The sequence below is a fragment of the Leuresthes tenuis genome, unplaced genomic scaffold (genome assembly GCF_036924035.1).
Source record: "Leuresthes tenuis unplaced genomic scaffold, fLeuTen1.0.hap1 SCAF_24, whole genome shotgun sequence".
NCBI lineage: Eukaryota > Metazoa > Chordata > Actinopteri > Atheriniformes > Atherinopsidae > Leuresthes > Leuresthes tenuis.
This window is the reverse complement of record NW_027325378.1, coordinates 16,146,065-16,170,606: the sequence shown is the minus strand read 5'-3', so window position 1 is coordinate 16,170,606 and position 24,542 is coordinate 16,146,065. Positions and strand designations below refer to the sequence as shown.

Sequence of the window (24,542 nt, the reverse complement as noted above, 5' to 3'; positions counted from 1 at the left end):
AAAGAAAAGTACTCATATGAAAAGTTACATTTTCACCTCAAAGACGCAGCGACGCGATTTGGGGCAAAAGGGTGCTTTTTTTCTTTGTCATTTCTTCTCTGTGACAAAAACCAAACACTGTAAAGTCTACTTTCCGCACATTTATCTCTTATGATGCAACAAACCCCAAACGCAGTGGATCCTAAATGCACACACAGCCCTTAAAGCACAACACCTCCTCAGATTTTCAGCGCAAAAAAAATAAAATAAGATAAAATAAAAACAGATGAACAGTGTGAAATGTAAGGCTACCTCAACGAGAGAGAAAAAAAAGCCTCTAAAATATATCTCAAACGCTTACATATGATCCCTGTCTGTTGAAAATCAACAGCCTTCTAGCGTGAGATAACTCCTCCACCGTGCACCGTTCACCAAACAAATTAACAGTGCAGCCTCATGCTACAACAAGTCAACACTTTGACAGTTTTCATGGATTTTCGCAGCAGTCTCTTTGTCTCAAATTAATCAACACATACCTGCCATTCCCCCATTTTGCCCATAATTGACATTCTCTGTCTCCTGCTGCCTTTTGCGGGTTTGTTTTGAGCTGCTCCTTGTCTATCTCATTGAGCCTTCGCTCCCAAAGTAAACCTTTACTTTTTTTTACCTAGACCAGATTGCCTCACCTGGCCATAAAAAAAAACTGTGAGGGGGCCCACCCGGCGGCGCATGCGCACTGGTCCGGGTGTGGACAAGAAAGTACCTGGGGAGAAAAAGAAAAAGTGAAAAGGGCTTACTGACGGTGCCGTGGATGAGTGGAAGCTGTCGCACTTTGAAAAGAAACAATACTATCTGAAAATGAACACGTTTGAAATAGTGCGCTGCTCTGAGTTGGAAAAGCCCCCCCTGCTACAGACTAGAATGCTCATCAGCAATTAATGCTGTCAAGTAACATACGATTTACATTCATTTATCGGTAGAATTTATTAATAACGATTGCTCATCGAGGATATCCTCCTCCAGCATGTGTTAAAGAGCCAGGGAACGCACGTGTATGTGAAGTGACGTTGGTCACACTTGTGTCTTCAGTTGAGATTAAACCCCCCCAAAAAGGCCAAATCTTTTCAATTGTGGGAGTCAATTAAACTTTTGCTTGTTTGTTCTGTTTTCTTCTTCTTCTTCTTCTTATTCTTTCTCTCATTGCACATAGAAGTGTGTCGAGTTCAAATCCTGAAGGTTAACTGCCAGCGTCGTTACTTTAGCACAGAGAGCTACCCATGCTATTGTGAGGGGTCATTATTTATTTATCCTCTGTTTATTTCTAATACATACTTATGTACAACCCCCCCCCCCCCCCCCTCTACCCCCGGGGGGCCAAGAGAGAATGAGCTCTGATTCTCTCGGTAGTTCACACGCGCACGAAAACACACACACACACCGTGGAGCAACACGTGCGCTCACATGGGCGATAACAGTCGAGGCTTTTCAGACTAAAGCCTCCTTTTCTCCTCTTAAAATCACCTTTTCTTCTTTGAGGTTCTCGAGGAAGCGCAACGCACATAAACGCGCTCCCACCGCCGGACGCACTGAAATCTCAGAGTGTAAATATTAGACAAACTTTTTATTTAAAAAAAGAAAAAAAAAATAGTCACTGATGAGTGTTTTGAATTTTTTTTTTACCCCAACTAATAGATCCATACTTTAACTTTTGACTTTTCTCCTGCAGTTGCATAATTCCGCGCGGAGACTATAGATTTTCTTGGCGTTAATATTTAAAACAAGCCTTCATGTTTGACTTCAAAGGCGAACGCGTTTTAACCGCGCACACAATACCTGCAGCTACAGACCTGGACAAAGGAGTAGGCACAGTGGAGGGGGTGTTTGAGCGGTGGGGTGAGGGGGTGGGGGGGTCAGAAATATTGTTTGGGGCTCCGCGCAAGGGAGGAGTAAGTTTTGAAGCGGAGCTGTCTGAGAGTTGAAGCGGAGTCCCTTTTGAATGTCTGCCCTGTCTTTAGGGCTGGTTTTCAACCACTTCCACTGTAGCGCCGGGCCTCCGGCAGAGCTGTGTCTAATAAAGGCTGCGGACCAAACAACGACACAAAATGATAATAATGACAATTCTTATTTTTATTACTATATGTATGATTAATAATTATTTTTGTCTGAAGCTTTTCATTGTTGCATGCTGATCTGTATGGAGGTCAGTTAGTGTCTTTTTCCAAAGTGAGGAGAAGCAAACACATTTGAATGCCAGAAATTAAAGCTTTTTACCCAGTGATTTTGAGTAAAAAAAGAAAATAGCCTCGGCGTGCCATGTTTTCTTCGGCTCTGTCGAGCCGGCTGCCGCTGCTGAAGCGTTCTGTCCGGCGAAGACACAAAACTGTTCCGTCACCGGCTCCAGCGATAAAAGCCTCATGTGGTGATGGTTAAGTGGAAGGAGTTTCGGCCCCACTGTGTAAAACGCAGCTCTCCGAGGAATATAAGTTGGGTTCCAGCGCCACCTTGCGTCAGAGGACGCGGCCGTCTGGTTTAAGGAGCCTTACCATTGAAACCAAACGAGAACGAGCGCACAGAAACTTGCAAGATTACCAAACCAATGCTGCCTAACAATTGACTAATACATATATGATTGTACAATTACAAGTTATAGAAATAGAAAAGCAAATAAATGAAAACACACACACACACGTACACACAACACAAGAGCTCCAAGATCCAAATTCGGGGACATAATGAAGCAAATGTTGATTTTCGGTTTACTTTGCTTTTATTCACTTTTGTCCAACTGCCCTTCTTTGTAAACTTTATCGAAACTCCCAAGACTGACCCTTACCATTTTAATGATCATTCTGAGCGGTTTTTATACCAACAAGTCACTGAGGGGTGAGTCTGCACATTGTTCTTTCAACAGTTTTATTCTACTGATTGCAATTAAATATATATATATTGGCAATTTGGGAAAGCACTGAGCGAATGTACATCCTTAAGTCTTTTATCGACACATCGATGAAGGGTTGTGGTATAACGCAGCGTAATTTAATCCTATGGCGCCATCTTGTGGTTGAGAAAAGAGTTTTTCGAACGGCGTCAGAGGAGTCATCAGTGAGTCTTTAAGGTGGTTCGTCAGGCCGGATCTGAATTGATTCAGTTCATATGTTGTCTGTGGACTTAACTCTTGAGACGGAAAGGATAGGCAGTTTATTAGTTTATAAACTCGTTCATTTATTGAGTCATTTATCTGGACAAACTATTTGGGTTTTATTCGGAGGAAATTTTGTTTTACTCATGCACACCAGGAAGGAAAATGTTTTACAACGCTTAAATTACACTGTTTTGTTTGTTTTCCCTCTCTATTGACTGTATCATCATGAACACTGAGATTCAAACGCAACCAGTGGAACTTCCTGTTTTACCACGACACAAATCGCGAAAAGGCCTAATTTTTTATTTATTTTTTTAACTAAAATTAACCAGGCAGCCCAATAAACAGTTAAGCTTTGTTTTTAAGCTTAGAGACCAGCTTTAACTTTTATCTTAACTGAAAGTGCTCGGGTTTAACCTCAAGTTCTCTCTACACCCTGTTTTTGTAGTTGTCGCTGTGAAAGTTTTATGGATGTACTCTCCAGACTAGACCCTGAACGCACCATCTCTCCTCTCTCTCTCTCTCTCTCACGATTAGCGAAGCCTACATTTCCCGTCATGCAGCTCATCGCATTGAATGTGTACCATTCATTTGTGCTCGTCGGAGAACAAGCTGCGAGCGGCGGTGACAGAGGACAAACAGAAAGAACAAGGTTGTATTTGGCTTTATTAGCTCTCTCCAGCGCCACGCACTCGTCATTTCGAGGCTCCTATCCAGACTGACACACTGCTGTAACCTGTAGTTTATTGGACGTTTAGATCGGTGGGCCCAACAAATTGTGTAAGTTTTCAGCGTGTGTGTTGTAACTGCGATGCTAGTCAAAGCTCCTGGTGTCTTATCTCCATAACCCAGACGCACACATGTCCCCCTCTGTGTAACGATCTGTGATCAGATGCACCCAAACGCCACTTTTGGGACAGCGCTACGTGTGTTACAATGTTTTCGCACGTTCTGTTGTTTCAGTTAGTGTTCTGTAACAGCTCTATGTTACAGGAGTCAGGCAGCCTGAGTAGTTTAGCACATGTAAGTGAGATTAGAACTCAAACCAGACAGTCGTCCTAATGAAATAACTCCAGTGTTCGATGCATCAGGGATGTTTGTTGTTTCACTCACTGAAGTCCGTGTGTTTCCTGGCAGGTGTGCAACATGTCTGTGGATTGGATAGGATATGGATACGCCACCCTCATTGCGTCCGGAGGAGTCATTGGTTATGCGAAAGCAGGTAATTTCAGTGGTTGAGTTGGGTTATACCCTGTCAGTTGGACAGTACATGTCTTTGAATACTTTTCTCATTCATCTGTTTACTACGGAGTGGCCAATATGCAACATCTCTCGGTTGCAGGTTCGAACCCCTACATTTGCAAAAGAAGTTAAGTGGAAAAAGCAGACCTGCTCCTTTCTATCTCTAAAAGAGAATAAAGGCTGTGCCCTGAAAAACAACTCCACCTATTGGCATTTCTCCATCAGATACATTAATCTTCCACAGAAAATAAACCTAAACAAAATAATTATATTTATCTCCCTCTCAAACCTTCACTCTCAGTGTCATCAGCAGCCATGCTCACACTCACAGACATCCTCATCAATAAGTCCTCAGAATCCACCTGTCAGCCTCGTAGTGTTCACGGTCTTCAGATTCAGTCCTGCCAATGTCAGGTGCATGTGTTCACCTCTTTTTCCTCCCCATCTCTCTGTCTCTCTCTCACAGGCAGTGTCCCCTCCCTGGCCGCTGGTCTCCTTTTTGGGGGCCTTGCAGGTTTTGGTGCATACCAGATCTCCAATGACCCGAATAATATTTGGGTGTCCCTAGGTTGGTAAACGTGAAATGTTTTGGCTTCCACGGTAACAATCAAAGTGTCCTTAACCAGACAGAAATGTCCTGACCTTTAGCCTTTAAATTGTTTAACAGAACTGAGTAATTCGAGTTAGTGTGTTTTTTTTTGTTGTTGTAACATTTAATGTTGAGCTAACTAATAGCGCTAACGATACATTGTGAATGTTTCCGTCAGTCTGGAGGCTTTGCACATTAACAACAGTCACAGAGATGAGTTGAGCGATTATTACGTGGCTGCATCTTAGATCTTCACACAAAAAATGTGTAAAGTATACTCCATATGGTGGTTCTGCATGTGGTGACGGTGAAAAAGTATTGGATTTGAACTGCGACTAACGTTGGCCTCCATGTTCTGTGTGCCAGCTACATCCGGAGCCCTGACCGGCGTTATGGGAAAGAGGTTCTACGGGTCGAGGAAGCTCATGCCAGCTGGTTTGATGGCGGGAGCAAGGTGCGGTATTCATCACATCCATGTTATTGGATGAATTCTGGAAATTTTTATTCGTGTCACTCATGTAAGATTACTAAAAGTAGGACTATGTTATGCTTAGTTCAGCTTTTGTTATCACTTGTTAGTTAATGTTGGAAAGAGTTAATTTTTGAAACACTTGACTTGGCATTTAACTTTTTTTTTTTTCCTATTTGGCTATACAGTGCTGCTAGGTGTGTTATGATGCAGTAATACACATAAAAAGAGCCTAATGTAGTCCTCTCATTCCAGCCTTCTGATGGTGGGGAAGCTTAGCTTGGCATTGCTCCAGAAACCTGCAGAGTCCTCATGAGGTGAAGATGCTGAAAGATGAAAATGTTCTATTCCCATTCACTGATGTGGATCTTATGTTTAAAGAGCAGCCCCCCCCCCCAAACATTTTGTCATTACATGTTGTTATATTCAAAAAATATGTATCATTGATCATGAAATACATTGTTTGTATACAGTAGGAGTGGGTGTCTTGTTATTTCTGAAGAAGAAACACCTTGAACGTCTATGCATTTATTAGTACAAAAGTGTTACAAAATCTTTATTCAGTGCACATACAAAGAGCTGAGCAGTCGCTGTACAGCATGAAGAGTCGTCATTCTCGGATGCACTGATGCTTGAACCTTGTGTCATCTACGATATGAAATATAAAGCTGAGAGAATTTAGCTTTGCGGAGTCCGTTGATAAAACGCTATTTACATTTTCTCACAGGGAAGTGAGATAACACTTTACTACGAAGTAATATTAGAAACAATGGAATAAAAAAAAAGAAAGTTCCCGACACTTTGCTACATTCAAACTCTACCCAGAAGATCCAAGAACTAACAGTAGAATTGGCTCGCACTGGCTCCCTCAGGAAAACAGTGGACTTGTCTTGCAGACTGTTCCAGTCTTGGCAACCATCACCTCCCATCACACATGTACCAACATGGAGACGTGAAAACGCATTAATCCTGTGGTTCCTGAGTGAATTCACATCAAGTACTCGAAGCCCAACACAGCCGGTAGAAACCCTGTTGCACCTCCATCCCTCAACTACCGATTTCCACCATACTTGGAAGTCCAGTCCACCCTGCCGTGGACGGGCTGCACAGCGGGAGCTCGGCTCAGGAGACTTCCAGAGGTCTTCCCAAATGCTGAATAGCTGCTTCCCTTCACCTGAGTCCTGTCTGCCCTCCTCTTCCAGCCCTCATAATCTAGAAGAACAAGACAGGCAGGTCATTTTTCTGCTTCCATGTTCCAAACAAGCCACACGTCCGGTAAATAGAAAGCCCTGTAAAGTCCAGCCTGTTCACATCTGAACATGAATGTTTGTTTTTTTAAAAAAGCATGGAAAGCTGACTGCTTATGTGCAACAGTACAAATAAAAAGCAAGAACAATAAATAGAAATGATGACCTATAATAAAATGGCAATACCTTCACCAGTTTCACTCAATGCTGAGTTGGATATTGGCTTGAGTTTTGCAGATTTTGTCCTGTCTTTTTTATTATCAGGAGAAGGAGAAAGATTGACTGAAATAGTGAAGAAAAAGGGAGAAATAGAGTTGGAATAAGTGAGTTTGAATAGAAATACGAATGAAACAAAAGAGAGGAAATAGCTTAGGAACTACAGTGTTTATTCGTTATTAAGAATTGATAGAATCCCACAGAGTGAAATAAGCAGCAGAGGAGTTTTATTTTCTCTTTAACCGAGCAGCGTCAAAAATAATTTGTTGGCTTTGTACAGTTGAAATAAGTCCTTACTTGCATGCTGGCCAGCCAAAGGGGCAAGCTGGATTCTCTGTCCCACTGAACCGACCTCTTTCTTTTGGAAAGAAGGAATGTAGCCACTGGAGAGGTTGTATTTGGTGCTTATGAAGTTCCCTTAAAGAGAAGAGAGACGCGTATCAAGGTTTGTGTTTAAATAAGTCACGTTTTAATAAGAAGTGTAAAACACACAACACAAAGCATTGGAATGAGGAGAACTACAGTAAACATGTGTTTCACTTGTGTGAACGTGTGGGAGGTAGCTACACAGGAGCCAAACGGGCTCCTTTCATTCAACTTTTCAAGCCAACACCACAAAGGTGCCTGACCAGCACTCAGATGGTTATTAGCACAGTTAGTGAAAAGCTTAATTGTTCCTTTACGATGATGGTTTGGTTGTAATGTCATTTTCTTTCTATTTTACACCCAGGTTAAACTGTTACATCTTACATCATTTACATCTTCATCTCCTGCAGAGCTTTTAGCAGCTGTATTATATGCTAAGTTACTGTTAAATCAGCTGCCACGCTGGCTCAAGTTGTTCAGTGCACTCCGGCCATAATGTCTGCATTCAAAGCCGTCTCAGTGCACCAAATAACGTATATGGGAGCAAAGATGTTTTCACTGTCGTCATTACTTGTAAAACAAGCTGATGTCGTCTGATTGAAATACCTTTGGACAGATCAATTTTCTCCAGTATTCTTTCTTTGACAACACTTTTCTCTGGTGTGCTAGCCACGGATTTAGTGGCGTTCTCTTCTAATTTCACAGCCAAAAACGTAGAGTTGGAGGAGAGATGCGCATGCAGTCAGAGAAAAGGAAGAAAACAGAAGTGAATGGAAGGAAAGACAAAAAGATCAAATAGCAGGACACACATGAAGGTGACATGGGGCAACACGTGTTTTTATATGTTTGTGAAATGCTATATTAATGACTTGTAGGTGAACAGTAGTAAAGCAAACACTGCTAAAGAAATGCTGGGAGGTGGAACAAAGAAGCGAGGGGGTGGGGTGGAGTTAGGGGTCATTAAAGGAACATTTGATCTCCAACAGACAGACTTAATCTCATGAATAGATGATGAAATGGAGAGTCAAGGAGAAGGAAAGAGTCAGGCAAAGAAGTGAGCACATAATGTGTGTCTGCCCACACAAGAAATGCTTCTCAGGCTGCGGACATTTGGACTCACCCCCAACACTTATTAGTCTATGGATCCATAACTACTGAGCAGCGCTGGATTGCTGTATCATTAGCATTTATTGGCTTTGAGCCGCAAAGAGGACAGTATCATTTTGTAACTATAGCTACAGCAAAAGGGGCAAGTCAGAATTTAGAGCTAATGTTTAGATTTAACAAGCCTTCGTGTTTTTTTTTCTTTCTTAAATCTTACGGTTTGGACTTCCACTCTTAGATATCTTGTTGAATATTTTTTCTTCAGTTCCGTCAGTAAAATCTAGAACCCTGAATTCCCTTGAACGTACACGATGCCAAACACCTCTTAAGACTTCTGCATTAGACATCAGCAGTCGTTACCTGCGTTGGCCCTGGTGACAGTGAATCCTCCTCCAACAGCACCCGGTGGTTTATTTACAGTGTTTGAGGAGTTCTCCCAGAGGTCCCGCAGTGTCATAGCACTCATCTCCTTCTCTCCAGAGGAAGGCTGAGTCCTGCCAATCAAGCCTTAAAGCAACAGATACTATGTGAATAAAAGTGTAGCAAGTTCATCAGTAGAAATGGAGATTAGTTTATCAATAATCTTATCAATAGTAGCTTCTACCAAAACAACAAAAAACTCAATGAGTGAAACCATATTGCTCGTACAACCTACATTAACCTTATTTGCTGTATTAAGGAAGTGGCTGCTTCGTTGTCTCACCTGGCAAGTAACGTGATTGGCTGAGATAGTGCTGCCTTGCTGCAGATCCAGGAAGACTGGAATCCAATTGGCCAACCTTAACATTGTTAGGTAGTTTGGTAACAGTGCTAAAGGAATACAGAGGTTTTTGCTCCTTGGACCTGATAACAGAATGAAAACACTTTAAGTACACAGAGTGTTGATGATGGCGTTTGACATTTTTATATGGATCAAATATTTTATTCCTAAAAAAGCATTGCACATATGACCGTAATGTCTCCCATTTTTGATGCTCCTGTAAAGATATTGCAGCACTTACTGAGGGCAGCGCTCCGTAGAGCTCTCCTCCTCCTCTCCATTCCCCAGGCTGGGCTTCTTGGAGTTGGAGGCAGCAGTTTCAGACTGGTCGGATTCCTCCCAGCTGTCTGAGGTCTTGGCCACTGTCTGTCCCCAGCGACGACGTCCGTTTTTCTGCATGCCGATCCCACTGGTCCCAACACTGTTCTCACCACCCAGCGGTGCTGCCTTCTGCAGAAGACAATGCTGCCATTGTCTGAACTGTATTTTATGTATCTGAAAAACTTGCTATATCCCACTCTCTGCTACAGTCACTGTTCTACAACTGCCTTAATAAGGACACTGTCAATCTGGAAGGACAGCCTTATTCTACCAAGTTATATTCCTAAATATGCAATATTTGGTCATTTCATTCTGTTAATAGAATGATCTTTTTAAAATGAAAATTAAGTCACTCACTGTGTGCCTGGGGCCTCCTGGTTTACTGCCATCCTGAGGCAGCGGGATCTGCTGAAGAGGCTGATGTTGCTGGTGGTTTCTGGAGGAGGTTGTGGAAGCTTTGGAGTCAGAGGAAAACTGCTGTGGATCAGCCTTCGATTCAGAGACCTGTTTCTGAACCACCTGCCTGGTCTGGACTTTCTTGACCTCCTGGCTCTGAGGACGAGGCCCCAGGACCTGGCCAACCTGGAAGTAAGGGTAACGCAGGGCCTAGCCAGGGAGAAGAGTGAAAAATATCATGTACTGCGAAACAGAAGAGGCAAAGACATCTATGTAAGATGTACATGAAAACAAGATACTGTATATAAAACAGTTCTGCAATGGGACCAGGATGGCGGGTATGTTTCTGTTATGTAATCGTAAATGTTTGCTGTCTGACTGAGCAACAAAAAAACAATATAACTGGGAGCTTTGGAGGCAGAAAATGGAAAAGCACTGTCACTCCCTCTGGAAAAGGTTTTTCCTCCTGAAGGTCCACAGAGTAATTCACCTGTTCTACTTGACCATGCTTTGGATACAGCATGTTGAAGCATAAAGCCAAAGCTCAAACACTCTGTTTCAGAGAGAGAGAACAAGTGCTACTTAAAATGTCAGTGATTAGGGTGCTTATGTGATCTTTCCATCTTAATAACAGATGTTAGTAGGGAGTGATGCACAGGAACGGAAATTTCTACTCTGTGGACTGGTACGTCCGCTTGGGTTTAAACTAAGCATCTGTCCAAATAGGTCTTCTGGAGGTTACACTCTGGCCTAAAAAAGCCAAAGGATTCCTTCTATTGCTCAAGTTAAACACCTGGAGCAGGGTTCAGACTTAAATACCTGTGGCTGGATAGAGTTTAGTTTGATATTCAGCCATGCTGATACACTTAAAATCAGTTTTAACTCAACCATAAGAATTTACCTGTACAGCGGTTGGCCGTTTTTTGGGGTCCCACTGGAGCATGTCCTTCATCAGTACAATAGCCTCGTTGCTGGCATTTGGGATGAGGGTCTTCAGGTGGGTCGGCACGCATTGTGGAAAACGAAAGTTCATAGCAGACGCGAGTTGGTAACCCTCTGCCCAGTCGGTCTGATTGTAGAAACAATGAAATGATTACGTATTCATCCACTCACTTCTTTAAATGAATTCACGCCTCTTCCACCTTGCTCCACTTAATGCCCGCTCACCTTTTTAACAGTGCCCAGAACTTGGCAGATCTTAAAGATTTCATCCACTTCACTGTTTCCCGGGAAAAGAGGTCTGAGTGTATAGAGTTCGGCCATGATGCAGCCCACAGCCCATAGGTCAATAGGAGAGCTGTAGGTAGATGACCTAAGCAGAACTTCAGGAGCTCGATACCTTGATACAGAACAGTTTGCAGAACATAAACAACTCAATGTAAAAAGGGTAAAAATGTGTATACATAAAAGTACTAATTTTACAGTGATTAAACTCTATTTCTTGGTTTAGAAAACTATAATTCATGCCTAAGGTTTGTGTGCTATTTTAGAAGAGTGCAAAGTGTAGAAAACTCCTCTTACCATCGAGTGGATACATAGTCTGTGTAAGGAGGTTTGGAGCGGATCTCTCTGGCCAGTCCAAAATCTGCTATTTTGACCAGTTCTGGACCCATGCACAAGAGATTCTCTGGCTTCATGTCTCGATGGAAGAAACCTATACAGATGATCATATCAGTCTTTTAACTTCCTTTTACCGGACTTTACTCAAATTATAAGATTGCAAAGCTGCTCTGCACTAGTATTTTGAATGTAATACAAACTTGTTTAAGTCAGACAGAACTTCTACTGGATGAGTTTACATTTACTGTAGGATTTCACATGAGCATTTTCATTAATGCCATCAACAAGGGCCAAGGGCATCGGATGGGCTTCATTTGTCATACTTTGTCATTTGGAGCACAATATTAGTGAAAATCATTCACGACACGTTAAAGAACCGTACTGCCAGTGTTTGCTCGTGCATTTAGTAGAACATAAGCAAAATGTGTCAATGTAGCTGCAACAGTGCCACATGATCCAAATTATAAGTCTCTGGGAAAAAACACGAGTTCAAGAGCTTGAATGATGGAGAAAAAAATAAGTACATTTCATAAATCGCTCTTATAGGTGAAACAAAATAATACGCGTATCAATTATTCAAATGCGGTAACGGTCTTTGATGTCATGAACATATTTAACATAAATCTTTAAAGGAAAAAACAAAACGTGAACATACCTAGTGGCTATAGAGAAAAATACCAACATATTTGCACAGGCAGCGCATTGCTATATGACAAGCTAAAGGTTATGCTACTTATTGAGAGAGCATGACATGACAAAGTGAAGCCTCTTACCATGCTTATGTACAAAAGCCAACCCAGACAGCACTTGAAACATGATGTTCCTAATTTCATTCTCTGAGAACATCTTATTCTCTCTGACAGCACACCAAACAGGCAGAGAAGGAAGGAAGGAAGGAAGAGAAATAAAAGTGAAGTGTTAAGAAAAAGAAAAAGTGTGCATTTTGGATGTGTGGAAGCATGGACACTTATGCCAAGCATGTGTTTTTGGTCGTTCCTATGGACAAGGTGTTTTTCTTCTGGTAAAAACAGCATCAAAACAATTGATTACAACAAATCTCGTCAGATGTTTTGTTTGCTTTTTTTTCAGGGCTCACATTTGTAGAAACAGGGCATCCACACACCCTTTTAATTACACAGAAATGACACAGACCAGAGTGTTTACAACAAAGCAACTATGGAGGGTTCACACACTACAAGAATTTGATGAATGTTCAGCCAATTAGACACGTCTGATCTCTGACTGCATCACTTTATGTGACACGGCTTTACCGAGCCGTTTGCTCGTGAAATTTTGATCTTAAACAGGGGTCATTATTTTCCCGTTAATGATTTTCAATGAATCTTGCAGAATGAAACCACCCTCGTAGCCTTGCGAGCATGAACGAAACACTATACACCTACCATGTTTGTGAATAAATGACAGGCCTTGTAAAATCTGAAAGCTTATGTTTCTTATCACTGATTCAGGAAACATTTTTTTCCTGTAAGCATAAAATCAATAGAGGTCTCATGAGCAAGCTAATGAAAGCATCGTGACATAAACAGCATTCTTGTAACAATGAACACGAACAGTAATCTGACTAGTTGTAAAACACTTTCACTTGTCTGCTTCTTGCCCTTAACAACTAAGCCCAGGTGTGCTTTCCACATATACAGGCCTGGGGGTTTCCAAACAAAGAAAAACATCGAGGCGTCCCCCAGAGATGCTGTTAAGCCCGGTGACAGCTGTTTGCAAAATGCAGTGGTAGGCGGAAACTACTGAATGCATGACGTGGGGACAGAAATATCAAATATTCCACTGGAAACCACTGGATTCCAGCATATCATTCAAACTATACTAAGTGTCAATACATGTATTTACATTATAATTAGCTACAATAGGTGTGTGATACAGTTGTTCCTCTTCTTACCTGTCCTTCATAAGCTGGTAAAGGTTCTCCTTCATGTACTCAAAGACAAAATAGAGGTGATCGTTCTCTCTGATAACCTCTTTTAGTTTCACCACATTGGCATGGTTCAGTTTCTTCAGTGACTGTGAAGAAAAATCATTTGGAAGGCAGGAAAATGTTATCGAAAAGAGTGTAATAAAACACGAATGTGCATTTAACACCAGGTTTATTAAGTGGTATGCCAACAGATGTAGTGGAGTCATGTATAAAGTATTCCCGTACAGCTTGAAGGAGCCATTTTAAGTTTTCATTTGACTGTGTTGCATTTGAAAGCAGCTCCAACAGTTGTGATCCAACGCATTAAATCCTAAATCACAAGGACACAAATACTCATCCGGTGGCTTTTGAAAGTGCTGTGTGCTGGAAGTACTGCCTCTGTGTGTACCAATGATTATCAGCATCCCTACCTTCACTTCTCTTAGGTTCATGCATTCTTCCCATGAATAGAACTTTCTCTTCATCCTAGGAAAAGATGTAAAAAAAGACTTAAAAGGATAATCTACATCCAATATGCATATATACCACACAGTTTACATACAACATATTACCACGACTGTCTATACAAAATCAATCATTTAATTCTTTTGAATCTTCTGTCATTGTTATTCTAATCCATGTAGTTTTTAACCACTCATTTTTCTTAGCTTAAATTTCCCATGTTGAAAACATGCTGATTTGGTCAACGTCGCTCGGTTTTGTCGCCGTACGTGTGGCCATGTGGATGAACGCAGCGCACAAGCTGGTGTTTGCTTATCCTCACCCTCCCTCTGGAATTACATAAGAGTTACAGAACGAGCAGATATCCTTTACTCCTTGTCTCCTCTACAATGTCGGCAACCTGACACACCCCCACTACTTTCACTGCCTTTCACCATCACCGCATGTATTATCTTGCATGGTAACCAAATGATCAACAAGTGGGCTCGTCTATTATTGAGCACAGCGGCGATGTTGCAGAAACAAAGCAATGTAAGCCGGTTTGTTTGCCCTGCTGACATCAGAAAACTTGAGGTGGACAGGTCATCCAGGACACAATCGTCTTGTTATGCAGCACATTGGCTGGGACATCGGTTTAGACAAGTGGAAAACATATATATACAGTATATAAAAAAAAACATCCTCACCTTTTGATTGCTACAAATTCTCCAGACTCGTTGCTTCTCCCCATCAGAACACTCCCATAGGTGCCATCACCCAGCTGCTTCAGGGTGGTGTAGCGATTCATCATCTCTCAAAATGGTTTCATCAGCTTTTTAACGTTCTTTAAGAGTGAGATGAGCTCTATAAACACTGCGAATTTATCAATCAAAGTGTCTTTTCTGTTCTCTTTGAGTGATTCAAAGCTCAGTCTTGTTTCCCCAAAGCCTGGTCTCCAGAAGAGCTCAGCTGATCTTTCCAAAGATGAGGAATCTTCAACTGGCCAGATAGGTCACAAATCCACCGACTGCGGAGCTCAAAACTTATCTTTCAGTAACTGATCCATTGTTCATCTTGATCTTGGTGATGGAGTTGGGCCCAAATTCACAAGACAGCTAAAAAAAGAAGAAAAATCATCAGTTAAAGACACATACAGACAAATACACGAGATTACAAAAAGGCAACCGATCATCTTACTTGCTCCCACAAATCTGCACAACAGAGACCTGGGCACAAGGTGATACTACAGTAAAGTCGCTTCCTGTTTTTCCCTTAGCGAGTACGTTTAGGTGCGTGCCACATCAGTGCTGGAGGAGGCTCCAACATGAACACCCAAAGGAGATGACATAGCCTGCCTAAGGCAGATTAAGCAAACACAGATGTAAATAGGATGTTACATCACCAACATGCTTACCGGCATCCACAGCCATCCCCAAGCACCCTGCTCGGCAAGAGGATTTGATTGACGCCATAGGCCATACTGATCAAGGTATGTTCAGTTGGATAAATCTCCTTGAGGACTTGCTCAAAACTGCAGGGTCAACAACTTGTCCTCACAAAACGTTACACTGTCACACTGTCTTTTCTTCTTGGATTAAATGCGCAGGTACTTGCTGTTCTGTTTTAGTTTGCCACAAAATGCAACAACTATATTCCTTATTTTGATACAGCGAGCAGCCTTCCTGATACACTTTTAGCAGAGAATGTCCCGGGGTTCTACAAACTAAACAAAGAGGATCATTTTATGTGGAAAATATAAAAGGTAAACAACAGAACAATGACATCAGAAGTAAAACAAAAGAGAATCCACAGATCATAGCACAAAGAAGCCGTCTGTGTCTTTTGTAACATGCTCACTTGTGACAAAGTCACACACACACCTAGAACAAATCTCTATTTAACCCTTGATTATCACTGTGGGAAGTTCAGTGTGCCGTAAGCAACAACCGTAAGCATGCAATAAGATGCACTTAAGGTGAATGTGTCAACATGCTCATTCGTTATCAATAGGACTAAAAAACTGCCGCATAAATATAGTTGATGTTTTTTTCATAAATAAATGTTTTGCCCTTAAAGAATGTGCGGTCATTACATGCATCAGTTGCAAGTTGGTGAACAGAATGTAAACTAAACATGCAGGACAAGTCAAGGTGTAGTTTGCAGAGGCATAAGGGTAAAAAAGTCAAATGTGGTGTTTCTACCGATGCATCCATCGGTGTTTGGATGTGCCTGTGACACTGTATGGACTAAGATGTGCTTAATGTGTGTGTGTGAATGAGTGAACGTGGCTTGTCATGTTAAAGCATTCTGAATGGTCAACTAGACTAGAAAAGCTCTGTGTAAGTACAATCCATTTACCATTTACAACTTGTCTCCTTGAGCGTTGACCAGATCTGTTAAGTTTCAAGGGAAAGCAATTTCAGGCAAGCCAATGGGAGATTGAACTTTATTTCAACTAAAGGGTAAAAATTAAATTAAATTACTACAATTAAAAAAATCTCTGAATCATAAAAGACAACAATCATAAATTGAATTATTCATATACGAATTAAACATCCTTTCTCTGAATGAAGGCCAGGTTGGCATCCTGGTCTCACGAAGACAATAAGCAATGAGAGAAGAATTGGCCTGCAATCCGTTCGAGGGGGATTTAAAAGGAATTAAGATGTAGCATGGCCACGTGACAAGAGGAAGCTAATCAAGATCAGTTCCACTGAAACCACACACCGACACTAACCTTCCATAAAGAAAATAAACACGATAATAATAAATTGAAATTGACCTAAACTGATCACAGTATTATAATTCAAACACGTATTTCTAACTTCGTTTGTCAAACTTATTCAACCACAGCAGACTGCGCGTGAAACAATTTGACCATAACCCACTTCGACAGTTTTGTTGGACAATAACGGCCTATTTTATCCAGCGTCGTTTATCGGGGGGGAAAGGCTTAGCTCAGGTTGACATGTCAAATTTGACAACTCAATTTCACTGCCATTTGTTTACTCGTTATCTATCTGTCTCGCCCTAACTTCGTTCCTCTCTCAGTTTTAAACTCACCATTTAGCGGTGTTCCTTTTCTCGACCGTTGTCTGGCTCAACTGATAGCTCTAGATAAAATTCACGTAGTGTTTAAACCCAGCACTTGTGATAACGCGTGTGTGTGCGCGCATGAGTGCTCTCCATGGAAACGGGCACACAAACGAGACGCCTGTTTAGCAACCAGGTGACAAGTAGCGCAGGCTGCCGCAATGATTTGTGGGGCTTGTTGTCTTGGAGACATTTGACTGTTGACGCTCAAATATCATGTAGACCCACCTAAATAGTTCGCACAGACTAAGCTACGTCAGTATTACAGCCCTATCAAATGTAACATTTTACCCGGTAAAAAGGAACATTTGTTTATTCATATATATATATTTTTTATCTATTTGTTTTCTTTATGCAGCTAATTTCAGACAGCTCCTGGACTGAACCGGGTATTTAGCCTATATGTTTCCCTAGTATTTCAGAGCATTCGCAGCATGACTGTTCAGGAGATACAAAACAAATTACTGGAAAAGTTTGTGGAAACCCGTTCACGTGACGCCTCTGAACCTGCAGTTCAGGTCCCACGCCAATAGATAGCGCTACATGATTGGGTTTGTGATAAGGCGTTACACCAATATTGCTGTGTTGCTCTTTGGATTCTCTGACACACACAAAAAAAATGCTGGCTTAGTTGTATTCTAATGTTGTGAATGTGTCATCACTTACTTTTGATAATGCCTTTCTATTACACAAACCACAAATTTAAGCAGTTTACCACAGGGTATGCCCTATATTTAGATATTACAGGGAGAAGTAAAATAATCTTTAACAGCTATAGGCCTATGTCTAATATTAAATAATTTAGCATGTATATATCTTTATAGCTAATTGCAATTGCAAATTGCACCAATTCAACCCCACTTGAGGTTTTGTTACTTGTCATTCGACTTTATGGTCATAAATGTATGAGCCGATTACTGCTTTATGCACAGTCATCCAATCACCAATATATAGGCTACGTCAGGATTTGCTGACTCTGGACAAGCAAATGTCCTCATCTTTCACTTTTCTATGTGTCTGATTGTATTTTTGTGTCCAGCGGGTGGTTCTAGCGCATACACCGAGCAGGTTAAGCCAAGAAGCAGGAGGAATGGGCGGGGGAGCAGGGTGTAATAAGTGGAAATTCACTAAGAGGATTAGTGCAGCCGTTAGCTCCCAGTCGGTCTCATCAAGGATGCCCGGTTTGCCAAGCAATGCAACAACTGACCGGAAACCGGGCGAGGAAAGGGGTCTAATCTGAACTGCAATGGCATTCTCTGTGCGTTTTAAAGATGCTGAAAATGTGTTGAGATAGATGCAATCTTCCAGGATGAACTGCGGTAATTATCACCTGTTGGGAGCGCGCGGGAATCCGTTACTGGGCGGTTTACTGACGGAGCTGTTGGCGGGCAGTTCTTGACATGAAGACGAGACCTGCTGGGATCGGCAACGTCAATGCCGACTGGATGGGCTCCCTCCCCTCCAAGCTCAGTGCAATGCCCCTCAAACACCTCGCCGTGCCAGGTGAGCCAAGCGCCCTGAAAAATGTTTGGTTGCGCTGCAGAACTTTGGAGGGATGAACAACAAAGTTGGCTATTAGTCTGAAAGAAAACAGATTGTAATATTGTCTTGTTGTAAATGATAATTGGTACGTTGGATACACTTTTCTAAGTGCATGAAGGTTCACTATAGACACATGGAGTATTCACACAGCTATATGAAAAGACATCTTTATACTGTCTCACCTTCATCCAAGTTGCCTTGTTTATTCCTTAGTCAATTAAGATTGTCAGTCAGCATCACCACAAGCAGCTCTATCTCTGTCCTCTAGGCTCTCATGACTCTTTCACTTTCTGGGTGGATGTGCATGCTCCTGTGGGCCCTGACCAGAAGGTTTATGTGAAGTACCTGGCCACCATGTTCAGTGTCTTGGCCAAGAAAGTCATGGTGAAGTGGTCCATGACACAGGTACTGCTCTCAAATGACAGAAACGTTACATTTGGAGAGTCTTTCAGTGTGCAGATTGTACAGGGTAGATTGGGAAGGGCTTTTTGGTCTGATTTTGTAACAGTCATATTTCTTTGTATAGTTTTGCGGCCACTTGTGACATATTATGTAATACGATCTGTATTTATAGAACCTGACTTTTAAGGAGCAACTAGATGCAGGGATTCGTTACTTTGATCTCAGGGTGTCCTCTAAACCAGGTGAACCTGGAAATGAGATCTACTTCATCCACGGCCTCTTTGGACACAAGGTGAGTGGAGAAATATTCAGTTACTTTTAGCACCTAATAAGATACCATTGCTGCTATAATGCCTGTTCCCCAGTTCAAGTGTTAGCAACTAACTCAGGTAGTCTGATAATCCCTGATAATGTCTTCCCTATGCTTTTTTTTCCCCAGTGTGTGTTCTTTTATTTAGTTGTAAGTACAGCAACATAAGTGACCCAGAGCAGGGATCAAAGGATGTGCTCTTAGTTGTAAAGATCCCTCCTCTGAAACGAGTCATTATAAAATCCCTGTTCTCTGTTTGAATCTTTTTTACATCTCGTTACAAGGACTGTGCCAGAGGATGGGCGTGTGGCTGTAAAATTTAACACAAGAAAACATACAGGCATGGCTGGTGGTAGGGGCAGTAACATACGCGCTGTTAAGAGTCTGTACACTTGAAATTTGACTCCATTTATATTTGTTTTACGAGGCAAGGTGGTGGCATTTTGTATTCCAGCTCTCCCCACTGAGTTAAAGGTTAACTTTATGGTACTAAAACTGTGACCAAACAAGTTGTTGCATATATAAGTCATGGGAATTCCAACCTCTCTCCTATTTTCCCCCAAAGGTGCGGGATGGCCTTTTAGAAATCAATTTCTTTCTAGGCAGACACAAGAAAGAGGTGAGAAGCACATTTAATAGTTGTTTTTAAAGGCGGATAGATGTAGTCAGAAGAACAACTGATTTGATTCTTGATTCAGATCGTGTTTTTGGACTTCAATCATTACTATGCAATGGAGACGCAGCACCACGTGTACCTCATCACCATGCTCCAGGAAGTGTTTGGCAGTAAGCTGTGCAACAACTGCACTGTGGAGAACATCACTCTGGACTACCTCTGGGAAAAGAAATACCAGGTGACGTTCCCGATGCAGCAGGGGAGCATTTTAAAGTGAATTTATGTCCCCACAACCCAAATCTTACAAGAATGACTATCTGCGTGCATGTGTATATAAATGCATGAAAACAACACGTGTACGAAGTAGAATGGGTATGTAGGTGCGCAAGCTCAAGCTCAATAAATGTCAGGTAATCCCTGCCACTTGTGACTTTCCTGGGCAGGAATTAGTGGTGAGTATCATCCCATTAGCACTCGTTCCACCAGCTCGACTTTCTCTTTTTGGTGAGTGTCTTTCTGTCTTTCATTCTCATTTCTTATCAGTCCATAATTTTTCGGTCTCTCAGACACAGTAAATGATTTATGTCTTTCTCAGACACGCCTTAGTTTTAAGGTAGCTCAGCAACTGTTTGTGTGCCTGTACACACACGTCTGTGCCTGCTTGACATATTTACAAAACACCAAAATAAAAGAATTATAGAGTTAATTCAGCCAAAATATCCAAAAAACAGACTTTTTAAAGTGCATGTGAGCTTGTAAGTACGACTGAAAATATGAATTCTCAAAACAGGGCTCACACACCCAAAAACCTTGACTGGGGATTGAATCACCCAAGCATTAATGTTGTTGTTATACCTAAAGCATTGTGTTTAAATGACCTTTTTTATTGTTTGTTTAAATACAGATGCTTGCTAAGATAAGCTGATTAGCTTAGATCCTTTCCCGTTGCCAGTAGTTACAGGTTTATCCTCAGTGATTTGTGGGTTACTGTATTATACGTATTCAGAATCGGCCCAGAAACTTCCACTTCACAAAGGATAAAGCTGTATCTACAAAGTAAAGGGATGGCTGTTTTCTACGGGCTGCGTTGGACAACAATTTCTGATAAACACATCTTTCTGAGAAAATTCCACCAATTTATTATTTTTGACTGGACTGTGGACGTCAGCCCCACACAGCTGGACTAAGAAAGAGCTGCCAGCCGCCTTGCAGACAAGTAAAATCAATCAAACTCATCTCTCTTTTATTTATTAGCGAGTGTTTTTTCTGCCAGTTTCAGAGCCTCCACGTAAGAAGTTGCGGTAGGTTTCAATGAAGAAAAAGTGAGTCTTGTAGGCCCGACTACAGCATCAAAAGATTGATGTGTTGCCATCATTGGTCTATAAGTGTGGGATGCCTGTTTAGGTACAACTAATGTCATGGTTACAGCAGGACTGTACAGTGTGTGCACAAGTGTGTCTCATTCAGATAGCCTGCCATCTTTCTTGTTCTCATGACCCTAATCTGTGACTGGCTTACTTGGCAAAGGAGGCGGTGAGAGCGAAGCACGCAGGGAAGGAAGAGCATAGACAGGGTAAAGGGAGAAGCAGATGCAGGGGGCAGCAGTTCTCTTTCCACTGTTCTTCACGGTAAAGACGCTTTAAACCCAAATTCTCATGTTGTCTCACTGGTAAATCCATGCAAATGAACAGCGGTCTGCTCAGATGTGTAGTTACTTGAATAAAATCTAAAACATGTCTCACATATCACTGTAGATACGAGGCTATGCTTAAACATACAGTAAGATTGAGGTCAGGGGTGTGTTTCATAGACCATGTAAAGAAAAGTTTGTAAAAAACAAATAAATTGAGGCTGAGATTGCGCATTTCATTAGTTAATTTTTACTTCCCATAGCAAGACTCATTTAAAACATATACAAGATATTCGTGTGTACTTTTTTTTTTCTTTTTCTTTTTGCAATAAAGCCTTATGCATGCAGCATAAGATTAAATATTTGATGTAATACACCATATAACTGAACCCATATGAGTTTTGATATCTAATGATTCATCCCCTTCATTGTTACAGTTGAAGTTGAATTTGTGTGTACTCCACTTCATGGACTTATTAGGATTTATAAAGCTGAGTGATGTGGTTGCAAGCCAAAGAGTTGGTGATAAAAATATCACATCCTCATCAAGTTGGTATTGAAGGAACTCTGGTAAAGAAAGTTGTATCACGATAGCCTGCCTTGGATTAGTGCAGTTTCCCAGCATAAATTGCCAAAATCAACTGAGGTTTAACTATGTTGAACTTGCAGAGCGAATCAACAGAAAAGACAACAAACTTATGAAAGTAAGCTTGGCTTATTCGGCAAACTTGCTCTCCAACAAAGGTCCTACAGGTTACACCACGTCCTGCTTCCTGTTTGTATTCTAGATTTGTGGGTATTTTGTATTTTCATTGTAAACTGAGCTCAAGTTTAACTTGCCTGTAGCTTTCAAACTCTTGGCTTCAGCACATCATATTAAAGGCTGTTCTCTTTGCAGGTCATTGTGTTCTACCATCATCCTTCAGCCCAAGGTATCAATGCTATGTGGCCTGGCAATAAGATCCCCGCTCCCTGGGCAAACACCACTGAGCCCAACAAGCTTATACAGGTAAAAAAAAAAAACACTAACCTTTTCTGGGCTCAAGCGCTTCCTAGAATGGTATTCCTGTTCCTACAGTTCCAGGAAAAACATCTCAAGCGAAAGCAGATCACGCAGGAAGCCAAGGACCCAGAGCATATAAATTATTCCAGCAAATCATGACTAAAGAAGAACAAATGTAATGTTTTTCCATGAAAAGCCAAAGTCGTGACATAAGCCAGTAAAAAAAAAAGTTTTGGAGAGACCAGAAGTAGGAAGGAAGGAAACCTCACTGTAACTTTCCCAGGGCTGAAGTTGTTCAATACAGAGGAATGGGCTCCAATTCCTCCAGTCTAGTGATCAGGTCTGACAATAGTTACCCGAAAATGTTTGTCTTCAGTGTTCTCTGCTCAAAGGAAGCACACCAGATAATATAAGCAAGGCTTCACATATGTTTCCACCCTTAGAGACGTGTTATGTTGAATTTTTCACAATAAACTGTGTGCAGAGTATAATATTTTTTTTTTTTCTTACTGTTTTATTGGGTTCTTGGTCTCTTTTTTGGACTTGCTTCAGGGAAACTTAACATCTTAGAATTCTCTAGTTTAGCATTACGTTATAGGTTCATTCCCTTTTTCCATTTGCTTCTCCAGGCTCTCGTCATCCTCATCTACCCTGTCCTCCTTCAATTCTTCCTCCCTTTTATGTGCCCCCTTATCCCTTATAGCTCTGTTCTCTGTTAACATCCTCCCAAAAAAGAAGGTGCCCTCCCCTCACATTTGCACAAAATTCTTTCATAACAGTCTCAACCAAATGTCTGACGTATAATTGCTCTTTTAATAAGACTTCTCTGTTTCAACTCTCTCTCTCTCTTGTCCAGTTCCTTGAAAGTACATTGAAGGAAAGAGCCAAGCAGGGATCCTTCCATGTTACACAGGCCATTCTCACGCCCACCGTCAACACTGTGGCCAAGGGGCTGGTCTGGGGGCTACGCAACTACCTGGTAGAGAGGTCAGGAGTTGTTATGACTGGATTTGTGTGGGTGCGTTAGTATGTATGCGGTGGGGCTAGAGTGGTTTGTGAAATTCAGTGGGATGAAAATAGCCGTTATTTTGAAATGTAACTTTAAAAACCTCATGGGTTTTCTTGTTTGATGGGATTCTGTTCATTGTAGTGTGTGTCCAGTAGAGGGCAGTACAGTAAATTGTGCTAATGGATTTCACATGCCGTCAAAAGACTGGATGATGAGGAAATTACAACAACGTTGAAGTCAGAAATATTGTAATTGTTGCACCACTTGAATTTTTTAATTAAATCATATAATCACTCAAAACTTACATGATAAGTATAGTATTAAGTAGCAGTATTAATCAGGAGTTGGGATTTTATCTGCCCACTTAAGTATATAATCTTTCTTCTTTTAAACTGTTTCATGCCTGCATTTATTATCTTTTATCACATCGCTGGTTTATTTGACTATGGATCAGGTATAATCCAAGTCCAAACTGCAGAGCATTAAAAATGAGTGCATGTCAAGCTCTTTTTTCCCCCTAAACAAGCACTGAAGTACTTGCACAAACTTTTGCAGTGATCTAGGTTGTTGACTTTAGATAGAAGTTGACATGATGGTGGAAATCTTGACCCAGAGAACATACGCTCCATGCCCTTCCATCTGAGAAAACCGGCCACCAATGCTGAGGTATGAAATTCCCAAAACGGATGCCTCGGCGAGACAGGAGGTGGCCCAATTTGGCACTTCCAAGGAAATAGAATTGTTTACCACGAGCGTATAAACAGTCTCACTTCCAGGTTTTGTTCTGCTGGTGGCTGACACATAGTGGAGAATTCAGAGGTGATACAGCCACAGTGTCTCTGTGTGTGCTAAGAACCAAAACAAAAAAAGCTCAGGAAATCCCTTAAGATTAAGACTGAAATGGCCAAACTTCCCTCGATCAAAAATTACCGTAAGCGTTTGTTCTCTGATAAAAACTTTTGTCCGTTGTGTTTTTTAGAAATCTGCCAACCATCATGTCTTGGGTGCAGACTCAAAAGCCAGGCATGGACGGAGTCAACATCATCACCTCTGACTTTGTGGAACTCACTGACTTTGCCAACATTGTCATCAAACTCAATAACCTGCTGCTGCCTGAGCAGGACCGCAAAACGAGATGACACATGCCCCACGTGCCAGTGGTGGTGAGCAGAAGTATG

General features: G+C 41.5%; 3 protein-coding genes across 5 annotated transcripts; 2 read left to right on the top strand and 1 right to left on the bottom strand.

The window, feature by feature from the left end:
* The first annotated feature begins 3,679 nt into the window (after window positions 1-3,679).
* On the top strand, window positions 3,680-5,899 carry tmem14ca (transmembrane protein 14Ca). Of its 3 annotated transcripts, none has more exons than XM_072378141.1 (5): window positions 3,680-3,773; window positions 4,259-4,343; window positions 4,830-4,931; window positions 5,319-5,406; window positions 5,677-5,899. In XM_072378141.1, the coding sequence occupies exons 2-5, from the start codon at window positions 4,268-4,270 to the stop codon at window positions 5,735-5,737; spliced, it is 327 nt and encodes a 108-aa protein (XP_072234242.1). In that variant the 5' UTR covers window positions 3,680-3,773; window positions 4,259-4,267; the 3' UTR covers window positions 5,738-5,899. The 3 variants fall into 3 exon arrangements, with proteins under 3 accessions (XP_072234242.1, XP_072234241.1, XP_072234240.1); XM_072378140.1 differs by having other exon boundaries at window positions 3,698-3,901; XM_072378139.1 differs by lacking the exon at window positions 3,680-3,773 and adding an exon at window positions 3,985-4,144.
* Window positions 5,900-6,219: 320 nt separating this feature from the next.
* Window positions 6,220-16,938, bottom strand: mak (male germ cell-associated kinase). Its single transcript, XM_072378135.1, has 16 exons — window positions 16,823-16,938; window positions 14,467-14,874; window positions 13,750-13,804; window positions 13,304-13,425; window positions 12,795-12,874; window positions 11,353-11,485; window positions 10,999-11,170; window positions 10,733-10,900; window positions 9,793-10,041; window positions 9,356-9,564; window positions 9,058-9,197; window positions 8,715-8,861; window positions 7,857-7,943; window positions 7,182-7,301; window positions 6,855-6,950; window positions 6,220-6,633 (listed from the first exon to the last, which is right to left on the bottom strand). Exons 2-16 carry the CDS (start codon window positions 14,568-14,570, stop codon window positions 6,473-6,475), a joined length of 2,043 nt encoding a protein of 680 aa, XP_072234236.1. The 5' UTR covers window positions 14,571-14,874; window positions 16,823-16,938; the 3' UTR covers window positions 6,220-6,472.
* A 1,314-nt stretch (window positions 16,939-18,252) lies between these two features.
* Window positions 18,253-24,542, top strand: plcxd2 (phosphatidylinositol-specific phospholipase C, X domain containing 2). Its single transcript, XM_072378758.1, has 8 exons — window positions 18,253-18,355; window positions 18,663-18,799; window positions 18,969-19,088; window positions 19,672-19,725; window positions 19,805-19,960; window positions 22,251-22,361; window positions 23,212-23,342; window positions 24,344-24,542. Exons 1-8 carry the CDS (start codon window positions 18,253-18,255, stop codon window positions 24,501-24,503), a joined length of 972 nt encoding a protein of 323 aa, XP_072234859.1. The 3' UTR covers window positions 24,504-24,542.

Excerpts from the sequence above, each read along its gene's own strand:
- tmem14ca (XM_072378139.1), top strand. The coding sequence starts at position 4,058 with ATGTTTTCGCACGTTCTGTTGTTTCAGTTAGTGTTCTGTAACAGCTCT. Across the intron at positions 4,344-4,829 it reads CATTGGTTATGCGAAAGCAG|GCAGTGTCCCCTCCCTGGCC; the intron begins GTAATTTCAGTG and ends TCTCTCTCACAG. Across the intron at positions 5,407-5,676 it reads GGTTTGATGGCGGGAGCAAG|CCTTCTGATGGTGGGGAAGC; the intron begins GTGCGGTATTCA and ends CTCTCATTCCAG.
- mak (XM_072378135.1), bottom strand. The coding sequence starts at position 14,570 with ATGATGAATCGCTACACCACCCTGAAGCAGCTGGGTGATGGCACCTAT. Across the intron at positions 9,565-9,792 it reads CAGGAGGCCCCAGGCACACA|AAGGCAGCACCGCTGGGTGG; the intron begins GTGAGTGACTTA and ends TGTCTTCTGCAG. Across the intron at positions 6,634-6,854 it reads ATTGAGTGAAACTGGTGAAG|ATTATGAGGGCTGGAAGAGG; the intron begins GTATTGCCATTT and ends TTGTTCTTCTAG.
- plcxd2 (XM_072378758.1), top strand. The coding sequence starts at position 18,253 with ATGAAGACGAGACCTGCTGGGATCGGCAACGTCAATGCCGACTGGATG. Across the intron at positions 18,356-18,662 it reads CAAACACCTCGCCGTGCCAG|GCTCTCATGACTCTTTCACT; the intron begins GTGAGCCAAGCG and ends TCTGTCCTCTAG. Across the intron at positions 22,362-23,211 it reads AGCCCAACAAGCTTATACAG|TTCCTTGAAAGTACATTGAA; the intron begins GTAAAAAAAAAA and ends TCTCTTGTCCAG.